Raw genomic sequence first — 17,564 nt, 5'->3', positions numbered from 1 at the left:
TTACATTAAAAATCATAAAAAATTATAAAAATTATTAAAAATTATAAAAATAAAAAAAATATAAACAAATCATTAAATATTAAAATTATAAAAAATAATAACTCATATATATTATAAAAATATAAAAATCTAATAAATTTATAAATAAATCAAAATATTTTAAATTTTTTAAAAACATATACAAATTCTTAATAACTTATAAAAAAATCATTAAAACTATTGAAAATTAAAAAATATTGGAATTGGTATAAACTTATAAAAATTATAATAAAATAATAAAAAATTATAAGTATTGTAAAAAATTATAAATATATAATAAATCATCAAAACTATTGAAAATTAAAAATATTAAAAAATATATTTAAAATTTTATAAAAACTTATAAAAATTCATTAAAACATATAAATAATATAATAAATTCTAATAAATTATAAGATATTATCCAAATTACTAAAAAATTTATAAAGATCATAAAAACATTAAAAATAAAAAAGTCATTTAAACCTCTAAAATCATAATGAGCACATGACATCACACCAATCATCGGATAATGAGAATAGTCATCAGATCGTTAGGGTCATTTTCATGTTAAATAAAATGTTCTCAATATTTCAAAACTAAGACGATAATTGTGGGATCCTCTCCTTTTTATTGATAAATTATTGTTTTTATTTTTAAAACTTTTATCTCCAATTTTTTAAGTACAGTACAGTAGTTTGGATATTGAAAGTGATTTTTTTTTTGCTAAGTGTTGTATGATATAAAGTATTTTTGGTATAGTTAGATACTATCAAACCAAAATTTCATTATCCAATCATTAGAATATCTTAGGGCCCCTTTAGATGGACAATGCGTTTACCTACGGTTAGTGTAACTGCCCGTTTTCAATGAAATTGAAACTATGGTTTCGAGACCACAAATCCGAGTTCTAAAGAAAATTTATTTTAATATTATTTTATGATTTACCGTATGATAGGAATGTCGTATTTAAATTTTGTTAAGAAAATTTTACCGATTACATGTCTAATTAAATGGAAAGGACCAAATTGTATAAAATGCAAAAGTTGAGTTTTAGTAGCTATAAGTATCAAATAGCTATGGAATTCAAAATTTGAGGTCCTTATATGGAAAATAGACCATTAAGAGGAGTTAGTAGATAAGTATGATGATTCATCCATAGAAAATTAAATAAAGAAAAGGATTAAATTGGAAACTAAAAATAATTAAAGATGATAAGTAATAAAATAATGAAAATATCATCATATTATCATCCTTCCCAAATTATTTTACATGAAAACCCTAGTTAGAAGAGCTTGAAGGTAGCAAGCTTATTTGGCTCAATTAGTATTCAAGTTCCATTTTTAATGATTTTTATGTTTCTGAGATTGTAATAGCCTAATTTAGGTATCTCGGGGATTAATTTGTAAAGTTATCAAAGTACTACGATTTTTCCATGGATGAATATGCATGAATTATGAAGTTTTATGGTAGAAAATGAAAGGTTGTTGATAGATAAACAACTTTTGTAAAGTGAATTTTTATGAAATTGTGATTTAATGACTAAATTGTAAAAATGTAAAATTCATGGAAAAATTTTGAATTTTTTGAAATATATGGGTTGTTATTGTTACATGTAAAAATTGGCCAGGCTTGGAATAAGGATTAAATTGCATGAATTTTATTTTCCGAACCTAGGGACGAAATCAGAATTAATTAAAAGTATAGGGGCAAAATGGTAATTTTTTTAAAATATGAATTGGATTGAATTGAATATGAATTATATTAAATTGATATTAAATTCATTCGTATAGATCCGGATAACTCAAATACGAAGTTAGATCGTGGAAAAGAAAAAGTGTTGAATTAGTAGATTTTGCGTATACGAATACTTGTCAAAGTAAGTTCATGTAACTAAATTGTGTATATTTATATGTTTGAATTGAATGTTGTATATGTGAATTTTGAAATTATCATACATATAAAATTGATCACATATCTAACAATGTCCGATTAATATTAAGTCCTATTTGGATAAATGAGATTCGATTGATATAGGGTTCCCGAATTGGTCGTGGTCCTGCATACGTTGCAGGCACATCACAGCTCGAAAGAGCGTCTCGTTATTAGCCCTTTCGAGCTTCTCATTACACGGTTTTAACGAGCTTCCCGTTAGTAACTCTTCGGAGCATCCCAATCGGTTGTGATCTTGCATATGTTGTGGACACACTGCAGCTCTTATGAACGTCCCGATATATGGCTCTTTGTGAGCTTCCCGATTAAAGGCTCTTTGTAAGCTTCCTGATTAATGGCTCTCCAGAGCTTCTTGATTAATGGCTCTTCGGAGTTACCCGTTATTAGCTCGCATGAGTTTTCTGAATATGGCTCTTATGAGCTTTCCGTTATACAACCCAGATAAGCTTCCCTTTATATGGCTCACATAAGCTTCCTGTTTATGTGTTTGTATGAGTGAATTGACGGATTACAATTTTGTACATTTCAAGTGTACTACCTATGTATCCATCGATATTTCAAATAAATTCAACGGGCAACGTTCCGACATGGGATAATCTGAACTTGAGATGAATTATTATGGAAATGTATATGTTATATGATGTGGAAAACATATGTATATGAAAATTGTTACATGATAAACTAATCTTTGGTTCTTGATATTCATATGAAGTACATGGCTAATATGTTTTTTAAGGTTATATGTGCTTAGGCAAATTGCCAAATTTCTTTAGATGAATTTTGCATGTTTACTTTAAATGTAAATGGATGGTAAGTTAATTAATTTTCTGTTATATGAACTTACTAAGCATAAAATGCTTACTCTATTTTATTTCTTCTGCTTTATAGTACTTGGAAGCTCGTAAAGGTTGGAAGCTGGTCAGAACTATATCACACTATCCCTCAGACTTTTCGGTATATATATGACAAAAAAAATAGTTATAATGGTATGTATAGGCTAAACATGACCAATGATGGCAATGTAAATGTTTGGTTGTAGCTAGCCATTGGAATGGCTTGTGATGGACATATTTTGATGTGGTTATATATGGTCATAATGTGTTTGATGAGTCTTTGAATTGGTTTTATGATGAAGATTATATAGGCTCATAATTAATTGATTTTAGTTAGTATAATTGGTAATATATGCATGTATCTGAATTGGATCAATTAAGGGAAATTGAATACTTAGACATATGGGATGTTATAACATGTATTAAACTTGGTTTTAGCTTGATTTGAATGATTGGTATTGCCTTGTAAATGTGTTAAAGTGTTGATGTAGGTAAAAGACAATTTGGGTAAGTGGCCTTGGAAATGGCCTATTTTCGTCCACACGGGCAAAGACATGGGTGTGTGTCTCAGCCGTGTGTAACACACGGCCTAGCGCATAGGCGTGTGGTCTTGCCATGTGTATCCTGCATTTTAAAAATTCAAAATAGAATGCTCAATATTTTTCACACAGCCTGGCACACGGGCGTGTGCTTTGGCAATGTGACCCCTACATCTACACACGACCAAGCCACATGTGATCCAAGTCAGAGAGTTACACGGGTACGAACACGGTTTGGGACACTGCTGTGTGCCCTATTTTAAATGCTCACACGACTTGAAACACAGGCGTGTTTATTGGCCGTGTAAGCCACATGGCTTGACCACACAGGCGTGTTTATTGGCCGTGTGAGCCACATGGCCTGACCATACGGGCGTGTGTTCCCTGCACCTTGGAAAAATTTTGAAATTTTGCAAAAAATTCTCCGAGTACTCAGTTTAGTCTTGACTTGTTTCTAATGTATATTTTGGACCTCGAGGGTTCATATAAGGGACTTATTAATTGATTTCTGATATGAATATTGTATGAGGTGAAATATCTGTTTAATTGATCTGTAAATTTCGGTAATGCTTCGTAATCTCGTTCCAGTGACAAATACGGGTTAGAGGTGTTATAGTTAGTGTAAAAACAACGGTCGCGATGAGATTAGATATTGTAGTGATACTATAGCGTGACACAAAAAGAAAGCTAAATGCACTGCACTGGAGGTAAACACCCATCCAAAGGGGCCATTAGTATGAATACTCTAACCAAAGTTTTCAGAGCAAGACTACTAGACGAACTAGTTAGTCCACTTGTTTTTCGGTTTGACTAGTTCAATCAGTCCGTCCATTTCAATTAAATAAAACATTAAAAAATAAAAAATATTAAAAAAGTAAAAACGATTCAAACATCAAGTTTTTAAGTCAATTGGTGTAATGGCTTTCTCTGGACTAGTACCTTTGTCAATTTTGTTTAACCAGTCCAATCTACTAATTTGATTCAATTCAAGTTTTATGATTATTTTTATAAGTTCATATCAATTTTAATATTTTTTATTGAACTTTTTATAAGATTTTAAAGAATTTTTATACGCTTTTATAAGATTTTAAATATGTTTTGTTAAATTTATAATTTTTTTTACAATTTATTAGAATTAATTTGATTTTTATAATATTTATTATTTTTTATAATTTTTATAACTTTCTATCAATTTAATTATATTTTTTATATATTTTAATAATTTTATAATTTTTTATAATTTCTTTTATTTTATGAGAAAATATCATATTAAATCATAAATTATCATATGTCATCATTTGATTCATTTATCAATTTATTTTTTACAATCAACGTAGTCAACCATAAATTCTGTTAACGAAAGGGTTTAATTGATTATTTTAACTAACGACAAAAGCTTAATTATTACTTTTTGTTGATAATAATGGACTAGATATTTTATTAGAAGACGAAAAAATTAACAAAAAATACTGGCCTAAAGGCTTTTTTTTTGGAGATTTTTTCTTTTAAAAAGAACATTTTTTAAGTTGGATACTGCAACGCTCAAGCTTTAGAATTGGACTTCTTTTACTTTTGTTCATTTTGATGGGATAGATGGTGCTTTTATTACATATACTCTTAAATAAAGTTTTTATGCCAAGAAAAAATTACAAAAATGTGAAAAATCAAGTAAGCTTTGTATTAAACTCACACCTAATTGAGCTTTTATTGTTAACAAAAATAATTAATTAAGTCTCTCTATTAATGAAATCAGTGGTTGATCACGTTAATAGTTAAAATAAATTGACGTGCAACATCTCAAACCTGGCCTAGACGTTATGACCGAATCTCGGAAGTCACATTACAACTTTGAAAACATTTTCTTGTTAGATATAATTAGGTTTCAGTTGTTTTTACGAAAACTTTAAAATATAAATACCGAGTAATTTAGTATTTGAAAAACACTTAACAAAATTTAAATACCAAGTATTTGAAAAGTATCATTTTTATATCGAAGTCTCGTCTTAAATCATTAAATTAAGAATTTGTAATATTTTTAATTATTTCTTAAAATTGATTTTGGTAAAAATCTTTCGCAACACACTTTTAAAAATATTTAGAAAAATCACAAAGTTTATTTAAAATCAAGTAAAAATTATAATTAATTTAAATAAACTCAATAATTCAAAATACTTGTAAATCCATTAACCATGCATGCATGGCAATTTAGAGTTATAAAGTAAAGGAACAACCTAATAAAAAGTTCTATGTCCAAAGTCTAAAATGACATCTCAAATAGTTTATAATCCATTTATTAAAGTTCCATCTGATAAGCTCCTCCGAATGTTGAATCCAAACCCTACGTCCATGAATCACCTGAAAGATTATGAAACTAAATGGGTGAGCTTTTAAAGCCCAGTGTGAGTCTTATAAGAAGTTGAATAACCATAAGCACATACTTATCATACAACATAATCAATTTTATGCACATGATCATGGCAATACAATTTTTATAAAACAATAATTCAAATTTTTATAAAACATCCTCCCGATCACTGCTACACTCCAAAAAGAGTTCCTAAGAACTCATCCATCCAATCACTCCAATATATGTGGTTGAAGCCACCAATATTTGTAAGTAAACTACCATGTAGGTTGTGGATAAACCAACAAATTGACAAACAAGCTATCATGTAGGTTGTGGACGAAGCAACCAATATTCACAGACAAGCTATCATGTAGGTTGTGGATAAACCACCAATTTTGCAGACAAGTTGCCATATAGGTTATGGGCGAAGCCACCAATTATTCCTCCTTGCAATGTTCTACCCAATGCATGTGATAAGGCCACAATGAACATATATATACATATTTTTCTGGTTTCAAGCTTTCACTTATCTCATTGGGCATGTTGAAACATACAAATCGAATTTCTTTAACACATAATATCATGTAGGGCATGTTTAACATGTGATTCATGTATTATTCCAATATCTCAAAATATCACAGTTTATTTTTCATGTAAAATGAATTATGTCAATATATCACATAACATAAGAATGAGAATAACATACTTTTCAAACAATAAAAATCATAACCACACAACATACTTTTCATAAACTAATTGGTTGGGGTCACTTAATTTGTATAATACACATCGATGGGTTTAATCTCCTTTTTTGGAATACTTTAAGTATCTATATAAAACACAATACAAATAACAATATTTATTTAAATACTAGAGTTAATGTATATCTAATTTTATTTAGATTAAACCCACGCATGATAGTAGATCCAAAGCCAATCACCACTCTCAGAGCTCCCACACTTAGATCTAATCGATAGGTTACTCTTATAATTAATCAATTGAAAATTGTGATCTCGTTGCCAACGTTAGGGGTTTCTCGGGATGGTATCGATTGGCCATTAATCAAATGTAGAGCACGATGTTAATACTTGAAGGAAAATACACCATGATCTTTTATACACATTCGGCCTAAGGTAAAAATTAGGGAAGGAATAGTGGTTTTCATTCAACCACTATACTTACTCTATATTGGTTGGATTGAAAGGGTTGATGGATCACTGGGGTTTCGAATCGGAGAGGAAACCAAGTCTAGAGAAAAATAGTCACTTGTAAAAGTGAGTCATTAAGTATAATATTTTAAAAAAAGTAAACTACTTAAAATAGGGATATAGGATTTTTTTATTACTATAGGAGTGATGGAGATCGAAAAATGATGAAGAAAAGAGAAAGAATAACCAAAGCCAGTGGAGCCGCAGCAACGACAATGACGACGACAGTAGTCTGACGAGAACTCGACTAGAGAGGAGGGAAAGAAGAGTGTTGCGACACTAGAGAGGAGAAGGAGAAAATTAAAAGGGAAAATAGAGAAAATGAGAGAAAAAGAAGGTTTTATCCCCGATGATGCAAGGTGGTGGTGCAAGGGGTGACGTTGGAGCAAAATGAATAGGTGGAGTAGTGACAAAAAGGAGGTCTAGTGGTGGTGGTGGTGATAGTAGGGTTTCGTTGGCAAAGGGTGGTGAAGGAGAGGAGAAGAAAAAAAGTAAAGGTGGTGGTTGGTGGCTAAAACAAAAGAAAAAATGAAGAGAGGGAAGGAACAAAAGAGAGGGGCTCCAATATGGAGAGAAAAAATAAAAGATGAAAAACAAAATGTGTAATTCACCTTGTCCAAGTTCAATGTACATCACACAAGGTAAAGGTGAAGAAAATAGGCATGTTAATGAGATAAAAAAACAAAAAAGGATCAAATAAGGAGAAATTTGAGAGTGTGAATACTTAAACCTAAGACATTTAGGAATTTATTTAAGCTCCGAACCACTAAATCAACTTATTTCCTTATTCACATTCCTACAACAATTGTTTTAAAAATATGGTGTGACTTTTACTAAGGTTTAAAGCAAAATTACACCAAATGGAAATTAATGAGAGAGAAGGGATTCAAACTCAGATCATCAATGACACCTCCACCACTATTCAATCACTATGCTTGATACTTATATATTGACAAATGTACTAAGGTTATCTAAAAAAAAATTGGGCGTGACCACACTCAGTTCATTAACCAAATTTCTACTAACTCAATTTTTGAGATGTGACATGACGAATCAATCAGATAATAACATGTGACAATTTTTTATTTAATCTAATATTTTCTCATAAAAACTATTAAAAATCATAAAAATTTTATTAAAAATCATTAAAATTATTAAATTATTAAATAATAAAAATATTAAAATTTATAGAAACTTATAAATATTATAAAAATAACTTAAATATTTAAAAAATCTAATAAATTATAAAAAAAAATATAAAATGAATAAAACATATTTAAAATATTTAAAATTTTATAAAAACATATAAAAATATAAAAAAATATCATTAAAAATAAGAAAAATATCATTAACAATTTAAAAAATATTGAAATTGATATAAACTTATAATAATTATAAAAAATCATAAAAAAACTTATAAATATTATAAAAAAATATAAAATTATAAAAGTAATAAAATATATTTGAATTTTTATAAAAACTTATAAAAATTTATAAATAATATAAAAATTATTAAAAAAACATAATAAAAAGCTAAAAATATATAAAAGTAGTCATTTAAACTCCTAGAATCACAATGAACTTATGATATCATATCAATCGTTGGATCATAGAAATAGTGATCAAATTATTAAAATTATTTTAATGTTGAATAAAATAGACTTTTTTATAAAATTAACCCAAAAAATTTAATTAATTATGTAAATGACCCATTTTTTTTATTAAACATATAAATGACCTAAAATCTACAATTGGAGCCAACGAGTTTAGCGCCACTAATATGCCACGTCAGCAATCGAAATAAAAAAATTATTTTTTTGTAGAGCCATGTAGTATGACGCTACCTGTATAAATATTAGGGAAACACTATAATTTCTAAAAAAAATGGGGGTTTAAAAAAATTCTTTTTTTTTATGGTGGAGTCAAATAAATTGGCGCCGCTATATTCCAAAGCTGTTTGTGTCATCCCTCTTTGCAATGAGGTTTTTTTTCTTTAAATTTTTTGGAAATTTTAAATATATTAAAAAAATCTTTTTTACCTTTATCTATTAAAAAATATATTAAATATATTAAATTTTTAAAATTGGTATACTTCACATATTTTTAATATATTTAAAATTTTAATATATTTAATTTTTTAAAATTTTAAATATATTAAAAATCTTTTTTTACCTATTAAAAAATATATTGAATATATTAAATTTTTAAATTTGGTTATACTTAACATTTTTTAATATATTTAAAATTTTAATATATTTAATTTTTTTAAAATTTTTTAAAATCTTAAATATATTAAAAAAATCTTTTTTTTCTTCACCTATTAAAAATATATATTAAGAATATTAAAATTTTAATATATTTAAAATTTTAATATATTTTTAAAAATATATTAAATGTATTAAAATTTTAAAATTGATTATATTTAATATTTTTTAATATATTTAAAATTTTAAAAAACTTTAAAAAAATCACATTGCAAAAAGGATGACGCAAATAGCTTTGGAAATTGGTGGTGCCAATTTATTTGGCTCCACCAGAAGAATAAATTTTTTTTAAACCCTTATTTTTTTCAAAAAATTGTAGTATTTCTCTGATATTTATTTAGATAGCGTCATTCTACATGGCTCAACTAAAAAATTAATTTTTTATCTCGATTACTGACATGACATGTTGGTGGCGTCAAACTCTTTTGACTCTACCAACTTTCACTGTAGATTTTAGGTTATTTACCTGTTTAATAAAAAAATGAGTAATCTATATAATAATTAAAATTTTTGAGTTAATTTTATAAAAAAACCAATAAAATATTTTCGAAATATCGAAAATAAAATGATAATTTGAGGCTTCCCGTTCATGAATCATGTGTTCCTTGAGGATTTAATATCTACTATTACCTGAGCTGTACTTTTAGATAGTAATTACTTCTTTTGTGGTTGGGTTTGGTTTGGTTAGGTTTGGTCGGTTGGAGTCTTTATCGGACTGTGAGAGTTGATTATTTCCCGATGGTGAAAGCAAGGAGGGAAATTGTTATCAACTAAAATTTGTCCACATTTTTCTTGGGCTTTCTATTTTCTATTATTTTAATTAATTAACAATAAGTAATTTTAAATTGAGTGTTACTAAAAACATAAAATTTAAATTTATGATAATTATTTATTCATATTTTACGTATTATAAATGTGAATTTTATAAATATATTTATATCGCTAACATTTTTTTTTGTGTAGAAAACAGACAAAAATACCAAAAGATTTATATAGGAGTACTCGGGGTTAAAATACCCCTTATTCTATCATCTTCTAAAATTTCTTGAATCTTCAAATACGAACGTTAAATAAACATAACTCTTCTTCATTTACAAAAGTCATTTTATTTAATGTATCTGCTATCTAATTATTCTCTATAGGAGTGTACCGCATAAATCACTCGTCTTCATAAAATAAAGTAAGAGCAAACTATCAAAGATTTCCCGCAATTCGATAACAAAGACATAACACTTCCCCAAGAACCTATTATATCCTAATGTCCACTTCCCAATTTCATCCCAAATCACACCTCCTACAGCAGATAACCCAATGTTTGTTTGAACAGCACCATCCGTATTGAGATAAAAACACATACTTGGGACTAACAGTGCACACAAAGATTTAGATGCCATTTTCGACATAGCTCTACTTATTGAGATAAATTGATTAGCTCAGCTGTATAGAATCCTAATAATATCATTCAAATTCATAGAAATATCTTAGAAAATAAAGAGGTTTCTATTTTTCTAAATACGCCACACAAGTAATCTAAATAAACAAGCTCAACCCGAGTCTCTCGTGTTGATATTGCTAACAATTTTTAATCCAATAGTAAGGATGAGTATAGGGGTTTTTCAACAATTTTTGTTTTTAAACTTCTTTTCTTGAAGTGTTGATAATATAAATTTATTTTAAAAAAATTCTTCAGCAAGGATGAGTATAGGGGTTTTTCAGTAATTGACCTAAATAAATTGTTTATGTACGAAAATATCCCGAGTGTAAAATTTTGTACCAAGATGACATGTTTTTATAGTGCAACGAACAAATAATTATTTTACTATCTCTTTTTGTTAACTATTTGTCCTTTCATTTGATCATGTTGGCTTTTTGTTGGAGAAAAACCGGATTAAGCAACGAACAAATAAAATAACAAGGAAATTGAAAAGATCGAATGCAAATATTTTACGTGAAAAAATTCTTCCGAAGAAGATAAAAAATCACGAGTAAAGATAATTTCACTAAAATGGCAAAAATGAAGAGTACAAAAGATAGGGATAAAACTAAATCCTGAAACCCAAAATAAGAACTCTCAAAATGTAAACACAAAATTTTCCGAAAGCTTGTAACAGTTAATACCTAAATGTGTAATGAATTATTTTCTTAAAGTGGAAAAGGACATATTTATAGCTAAATTCATAGGTCAAATAATATTAAAATAATATACACTAATCGGAGTTTTAAGTGAAAAATTAAAAAATAGAGTTTAATTTAGAGAAGAAAAACTGAAAAATACGAGGTATAACTCCACAGCTTCTTATTTATTTTACAATTAATTAATTTGGTTATTGTTATCATTAATTGTTATATTTTCCATGTCTATATTGTTCTTGCTCAAGCTGCCTTATCTTCTTCTCTTCCTCTCTTCTTTTCACCTATCCTGGCAACCAAAGCACGCTGGCAAAAAAAATTCAAAAACCACATTAGCAAAGAGAATGTTGACACTAAAAAAATAAAAAATTATTTTTTTAATTTCAACCGGTGTCAGCAACGAGAATGTCCACACCTATTAAAATATTTTTTTTTTAAATCCTGGAATGTCTGTATTTTTTAAGTGTATTTGAAAAAAAAATACATACCGGTGCCGTGAACGCACAAAAAATTTATTTTTTATAGATCGAGCAATCATTAAGGGGTGATGGATGGCCGACATCAACATGTAATGTAAAAAAACAAATCATTTTTGTATAAGATTTTGCACCTAAATCAATTTTGTAAATAATCAATTTATTTGGGTTAGTTATAAAAAAATCATAAATATAAATATTAAGCTGTCATATGAATGTCAAATCGATATTTTTTTAAATAGATTAGACATCAATCTCAATCAATATATAAGTTAACATAGTTGATTGAGTATTAGTTTGATTAGTATGTGTATTGTTGTCAATACAAGAGTATATGAGGTTGAGTGCACTGAAACACATTATCTTCTTATTTATGGATTGGAAAGAAACTATAGATTAGTATGTGTATTGTTGTCAATACAAGAGTATATGAATTTGAGCGCACTGAAACACATTATCTTCTATACATTGTGTCAAAAAATATATAAGTTAAGGCATGGACATCATTGGAAATAAATCTAATGTAAAAATCTACTCTTTACTTCTTTCCCCACTTGTGGCTCATGTTTTTTTTCTTTTGATTGAGAAAAATATGGTTCATATTTGGTTATTTATTTGTAATTACAGTATTACTTGTCCGCCAACATGGAACTCATATTTGTTCCTTTCTTATTTAAGGTGGGGTTGTCAATTGTCAATTGTCAATCGGCTGCCTCTCCTTTCCCATCCCAAATGTATTATTCAACGTTAGCCATTCTCTTGGTACTCCTTGTACCTCTTTGTTCCTTTGTCTATTTCTTCCGCCCACGAAACCACAAAAATGGCCGGAAACCTCCACCCGGTCCTGCTCCTCTTCCCATTATTGGTAACCTCCATATGATAGGGAAACTTCCTCACCAAACCCTTCACCATCTTGGCAAAAAATATGGACCCATAATGTCAATAAAGCTAGGCTATGTACCGACGATTGTGGTATCATCACCTGAAGCCGCTGAACTGTTCCTCAAGGTCCATGACCTTGCTTTTGCTTCCAGGCCTAACCTCCAATCTACCGACTACTTGACCTACAGTGGCAAGGGCTTGGCTTTTGCCCCCTACGGTTCCTATTGGCGAACTGTACGGAAATGGTGCACTTTGCACTTCCTTAGTGCCTCAAAAATCGAATGTTTTGCCCCGGTTAGGAAGGAAGAGGTGGTGTCATTGGTTAAATCGGTGAGGAAGGCAGTGACGGCGGGTGAGACGGTGGACCTTAGCCGGAAGTTAGGTAAGGTTATGGAAGTAATGATGTGTAAAGTGATTTTCGGGCAGTCCATGGATGATAAATTCCAATTTAAACCGCTAGTTGACGAGACCATGCTCTTGGCTGGGATTTTCAATCTATCAGATTATCTACCTTTTCTTGCTCCACTTGACCTTCAGGTAAATATCCTTTTCCTTTTCTCATTTTATCCTATTTTATATGATTTTCCTTTTCACAATTTATCTTGTTATTACTTGCTCCATCTTGGTTTTTATTCTTTTCTCATTTTATCCTATTTTATATGATTTTCCTTTTCACAATTTATCTTGTTATTACTTGCACCATCTTGGTTTTTATCAAAATAATATAAAAATAAATAAATTAGGAAAATTGTATAAGATGTAGATTTTTTTATAAAAATAATATAAAATTTTAATTAATTACAAAAATGGGTTGAGAAAATTTATTTATAAAAATGACTTGTTTGTTACCTTACAAACCGGGGTTATATGACATATCGGCAATATCACAACTTTTTCAACCAATCATAAACCAATAATTATGTTTTTTCTTTAAAAAAATTATTGGTGCCGTGTCTAGCGGAATCAGTGTATATCTTTTTAAAATATTCATATTTTCACAGGTATACATGATGAGAGAAAAAAGAAATATATATATTTTTAAGTGGATACTACCCAATGTATCAAGCCACACCCTTCTAAATTAAAAAAAAAAAAGTCTACCATGAAGACAATAGCTGGGGCCAACACCTCTAAAATGGAAAATTATTATTTAAGTCTTTTAGAAATTTTTAAAATTTTAATTTAGTAAAGGTAAAATTACACTTGCCCTCTTAAATATATAAAAATTTAATTTAATCATTTAAAAATTATAAAAATATAGACTATTAAAATTTAAAATTTCATTTCTGGCTTCACCCTGGTAGTTTAGGTATCACTTGTAACTAGAAAAATGTTTAGGTGTCAAACTGGAAAAAATGTATAGTTTAAGTATCAATTTATAGGTTAAGCTTCTTTCTTAAATAGATTTAACGGTTTGACTAACGATTTACTTAATAAAGGTACTAACTTGAAAAAAAAATGATGTTTAGGTATCACATGTGACTAAAAAAAGTTTAAGTCCCAAGATAAAAAAAATCAGTATAATTTAAGTACCAATTTGTAAGTTAAATTTTATATAATTGATTAGGAACTATAAATAATGTGTTAGGACATATCCATGGAATAACTCTTTTTATAAGTTGAGATCCTTATTATATATTTTGATAAATAATAACTTTCATAATATTTTAATAAAATAATATTATATTTAAAAAGTGAAAGGTTATTAAGAGAGTAAATAATATTTATAAAAAATTATTTTTATAATTAGATAATTAAAAGAACTACCTAGTTATGGCTTACAAATTGGGAGTGACATAAAATTCAGTTGCATAGATATATTAAGTATATTATCCATTTAATACATTTTAAATAAAATAATTATAAATTTAATAAATATTTAATATATTACTCCATCCAGCTTCAAGCTTCAAAAATATTCAACCTAGAGGTGTTTATGAGTCGGTCTTTAAGTATGATAATAATATATTTTATATTTGTCCAAGTTCGGTCTGATCCAAAATATGAGCCTAAAATTTTATTCAAACCCGCTCAAATTTATAAAAAAAATTAACCCAAGCACATTTTAGGCTCATCCATATTATTTTAATTTATTTAAAAATATTTATATTATATTATTTTAATATTGAATAATTTTATATATTTTTATTTATTGAAATTTGTTATATAATCATATTAATATTATTTTAATATTTACATTAGAGTAGTATTATATATTTACTACAGGTTTTTTTTTTAATGTGTTCTAACTTACATAATATAAAGTATAAATGGGTTGGACCGGGCTCAAGCCTTGAATGTTCAAAGCTAGAACCCAACCCATATTTTAAACGAGCCTAATTTTTTTCCAAGCTCATTTTTCGAACTTAATATTTTGCCTAAACCCTCCTAAATTTCGGACGAACCTTCGAGCCTAGATGAATAACTCGATCCATGATCAAGTCTACTCCAACCCCTTTCTTTTTTCTAAAATAAAAAATTCAAGTTTTATGCTTTTAGTTGTTTTGCATCACATCAGTTCTTATGATTTTTCAAATTAAAATCATTTCGATTAAATAAATTGTTTAAAAATTATAAAAAAAAAACCTATTCAACTGCTGGTTCAATCAATCAGTTTAGACTAGTTATAAAGAAGTGTTTTAAGAGTTTAATTATGTTTGAATAATTTGATTTTATAAGTTTTTAAAAGATTAAAATACTTGTTCAACCTCAAATTGTGACATGTTGGTAATATCGTTACCTTACTTAAGAAATTATCTGGTTGGAATTAAAAAAAATTAAAATATTTGATTGACCAAATAAATCTAGCATTTTCACAAAGACTTGACAGTAATGAAGAATAAAATAATATATTACAGATTCCATCTATCGTTTCACTGCAGGGATATAGAAGAAGGCTTAAGAGGACAAGCAATGGGCTTCACGCAATTTTTGACAAAATGATTGATGAACATTTACAAGGGACTAACGCCAAGGAACAAAAACCTTACAAAGATTTCTTTCATGTAATGGTTTCATTGTTGGATACACCCATGAACCCTAACGATGAAGAGCAGCGGTACATCATTGGTAGAGAAAACATCAAGGCCATAATGGTGGACATGGTGGCAGCTTCATTTGACACCACAACTACAGCCATTGAGTGGACACTTGCAGAGCTTCTAAGGCACCCTTCAGTCATGGCTGCTCTCCAACAAGAACTGGAAAGAACTGTTGGAAGGCATAGAATGGTAGAAGAGTCGGACCTACCGAAGCTTGCTTACTTAGATATGGTCATGAAAGAGAGTTTAAGGTTGCATCCAGTGGCGCCCTTACTAATTCCACGTGAGTCGACAGAAGATATCACCATTGATGGATATTTCATTCCAAAGAAGTCGCGGATTTTAGTGAATGTTTGGTCCATCGGGCGAGACCATAAAGTATGGTCAAACAATGCTGAAGAGTTCTTTCCAGAAAGGTTCAAGGATAGCAACATAGACGTTCGAGGACATGATTTCCAACTCATCCCGTTTGGGAGTGGCCGTAGAGGATGTCCTGGAATGCAGTTGGGGTTGACCACCATGAGTCTAATTATAGCTCAATTAGTTCATTGCTTTGATTGGGAGTTGCCTGATGGGATGTTACCTGATGAACTTGATATGACTGAAAAGTTTGGGCTGACGTTGCCAAGGGCTAATCATTTGCTTGCAAACCCAACTTACCGTTTAGTTGGTTAAAGTGTGTTAAGTAAGGGTACATTAAGATACATATCAATTATCGAAAAAATAAAGGTAATTATCACAGTCCCATTATTTTAAGGTGAGTTCTTCAGCCGAAGGTTCTCATTTGGGCTTGGTTATAGGTTGTTATGTTACCCTTTCATCAACTTAGGGTTAGTTTTCTATTCATTATTGTGGTTAAAAAGTGTTTTTCAAAAATACTTTTAGAATTTCTTTGTTTAGCATTATTTATGGTCATAAAAGATACTTTTGAAAAGCAATTGGAAATAAAACCAAAATAGTTTTGAAAAGTTTGGTAGAAAAGTACTATGAAAAAGTGTAATTTGTTAATTTTTAGTGTTCTCTATTACTACAAAAAAATTAGGTTTGATGGATTAAATATTCTTTTTAAATATGATAGTCAAAAGTGAAAAATTAGTTAAATTATATGATATATATTTAAATAATTAATATTATGATACATGAAATACAAATTATTTGTACAAGTTATAAAAATATTTTAATAATTTAAAATAATAATAAATAATATTCAAAATATTTAATATAATAATATATAAAATGTAAATGATATTCAAATAATTTTTTATATACCTTTTAAAATATAAATAGCTAATATAAATAAGGATATTTTGATATTTTTTCACTTCCAAATATAAAAGCCAAAAACCAAAAGTTCTTTAATCCTACCTTTTGTATTCGAATGGAAAAACATTTTCTTTGTCGCAGTCTTGACTCAAAAAGCTAAGGGTTCGTTTGGTTCACTGTAATGGAATAGAGCTGTAATTGAATAGAGCTGTAATGAAATAGAGCTGTAATGGAATAGAACTGTAATAAGTAATTCAACTGTTTGGTTAGATGGAATAGAATAGAACTGTAATAGAATTCTTGTGTTTGGTTGAATGGAATGATGTTGTAATAGAATAAGAAAAAAAACTAAAATGACCAGAATACCCTTAATTGAATTTTTTTTAAGTAGATGATTATTGTTATTATTATTAAATTTTAATAAGATTATTATTAAAAATAATTTAATAAAAATAATAAATAATTTAATCATATTTTACCATAATTATTACTAAATATAATTTAATAAAATTCTTAATATAATTATTATTATATGAATTAAAAAATCATAATATATAATACTATAAAAATAATATATAATCTACTTTATTATTTTTAAACTGCACTACAT

The 17,564-nt window shown here is 28.1% G+C and overlaps 1 protein-coding gene across 1 annotated transcript; it reads left to right on the top strand.

Annotated features, from left to right (window-relative positions):
• The first annotated feature begins 12,412 nt into the window (after window positions 1-12,412).
• Window positions 12,413-16,567, top strand: LOC107913466 (cytochrome P450 CYP736A12). The gene is made up of 2 exons (XM_016842060.2): window positions 12,413-13,187; window positions 15,533-16,567. Exons 1-2 carry the CDS (start codon window positions 12,414-12,416, stop codon window positions 16,364-16,366), a joined length of 1,608 nt encoding a protein of 535 aa, XP_016697549.1. The 5' UTR covers window position 12,413; the 3' UTR covers window positions 16,367-16,567.
• Window positions 16,568-17,564: the final 997 nt, after the last annotated feature.

The sequence above is a fragment of the Gossypium hirsutum genome, chromosome A13, assembly GCF_007990345.1.
Source record: "Gossypium hirsutum isolate 1008001.06 chromosome A13, Gossypium_hirsutum_v2.1, whole genome shotgun sequence".
Lineage (NCBI taxonomy): Eukaryota > Viridiplantae > Streptophyta > Magnoliopsida > Malvales > Malvaceae > Gossypium > Gossypium hirsutum.
This window is presented reverse-complemented; position numbering and strand designations above follow the sequence as displayed.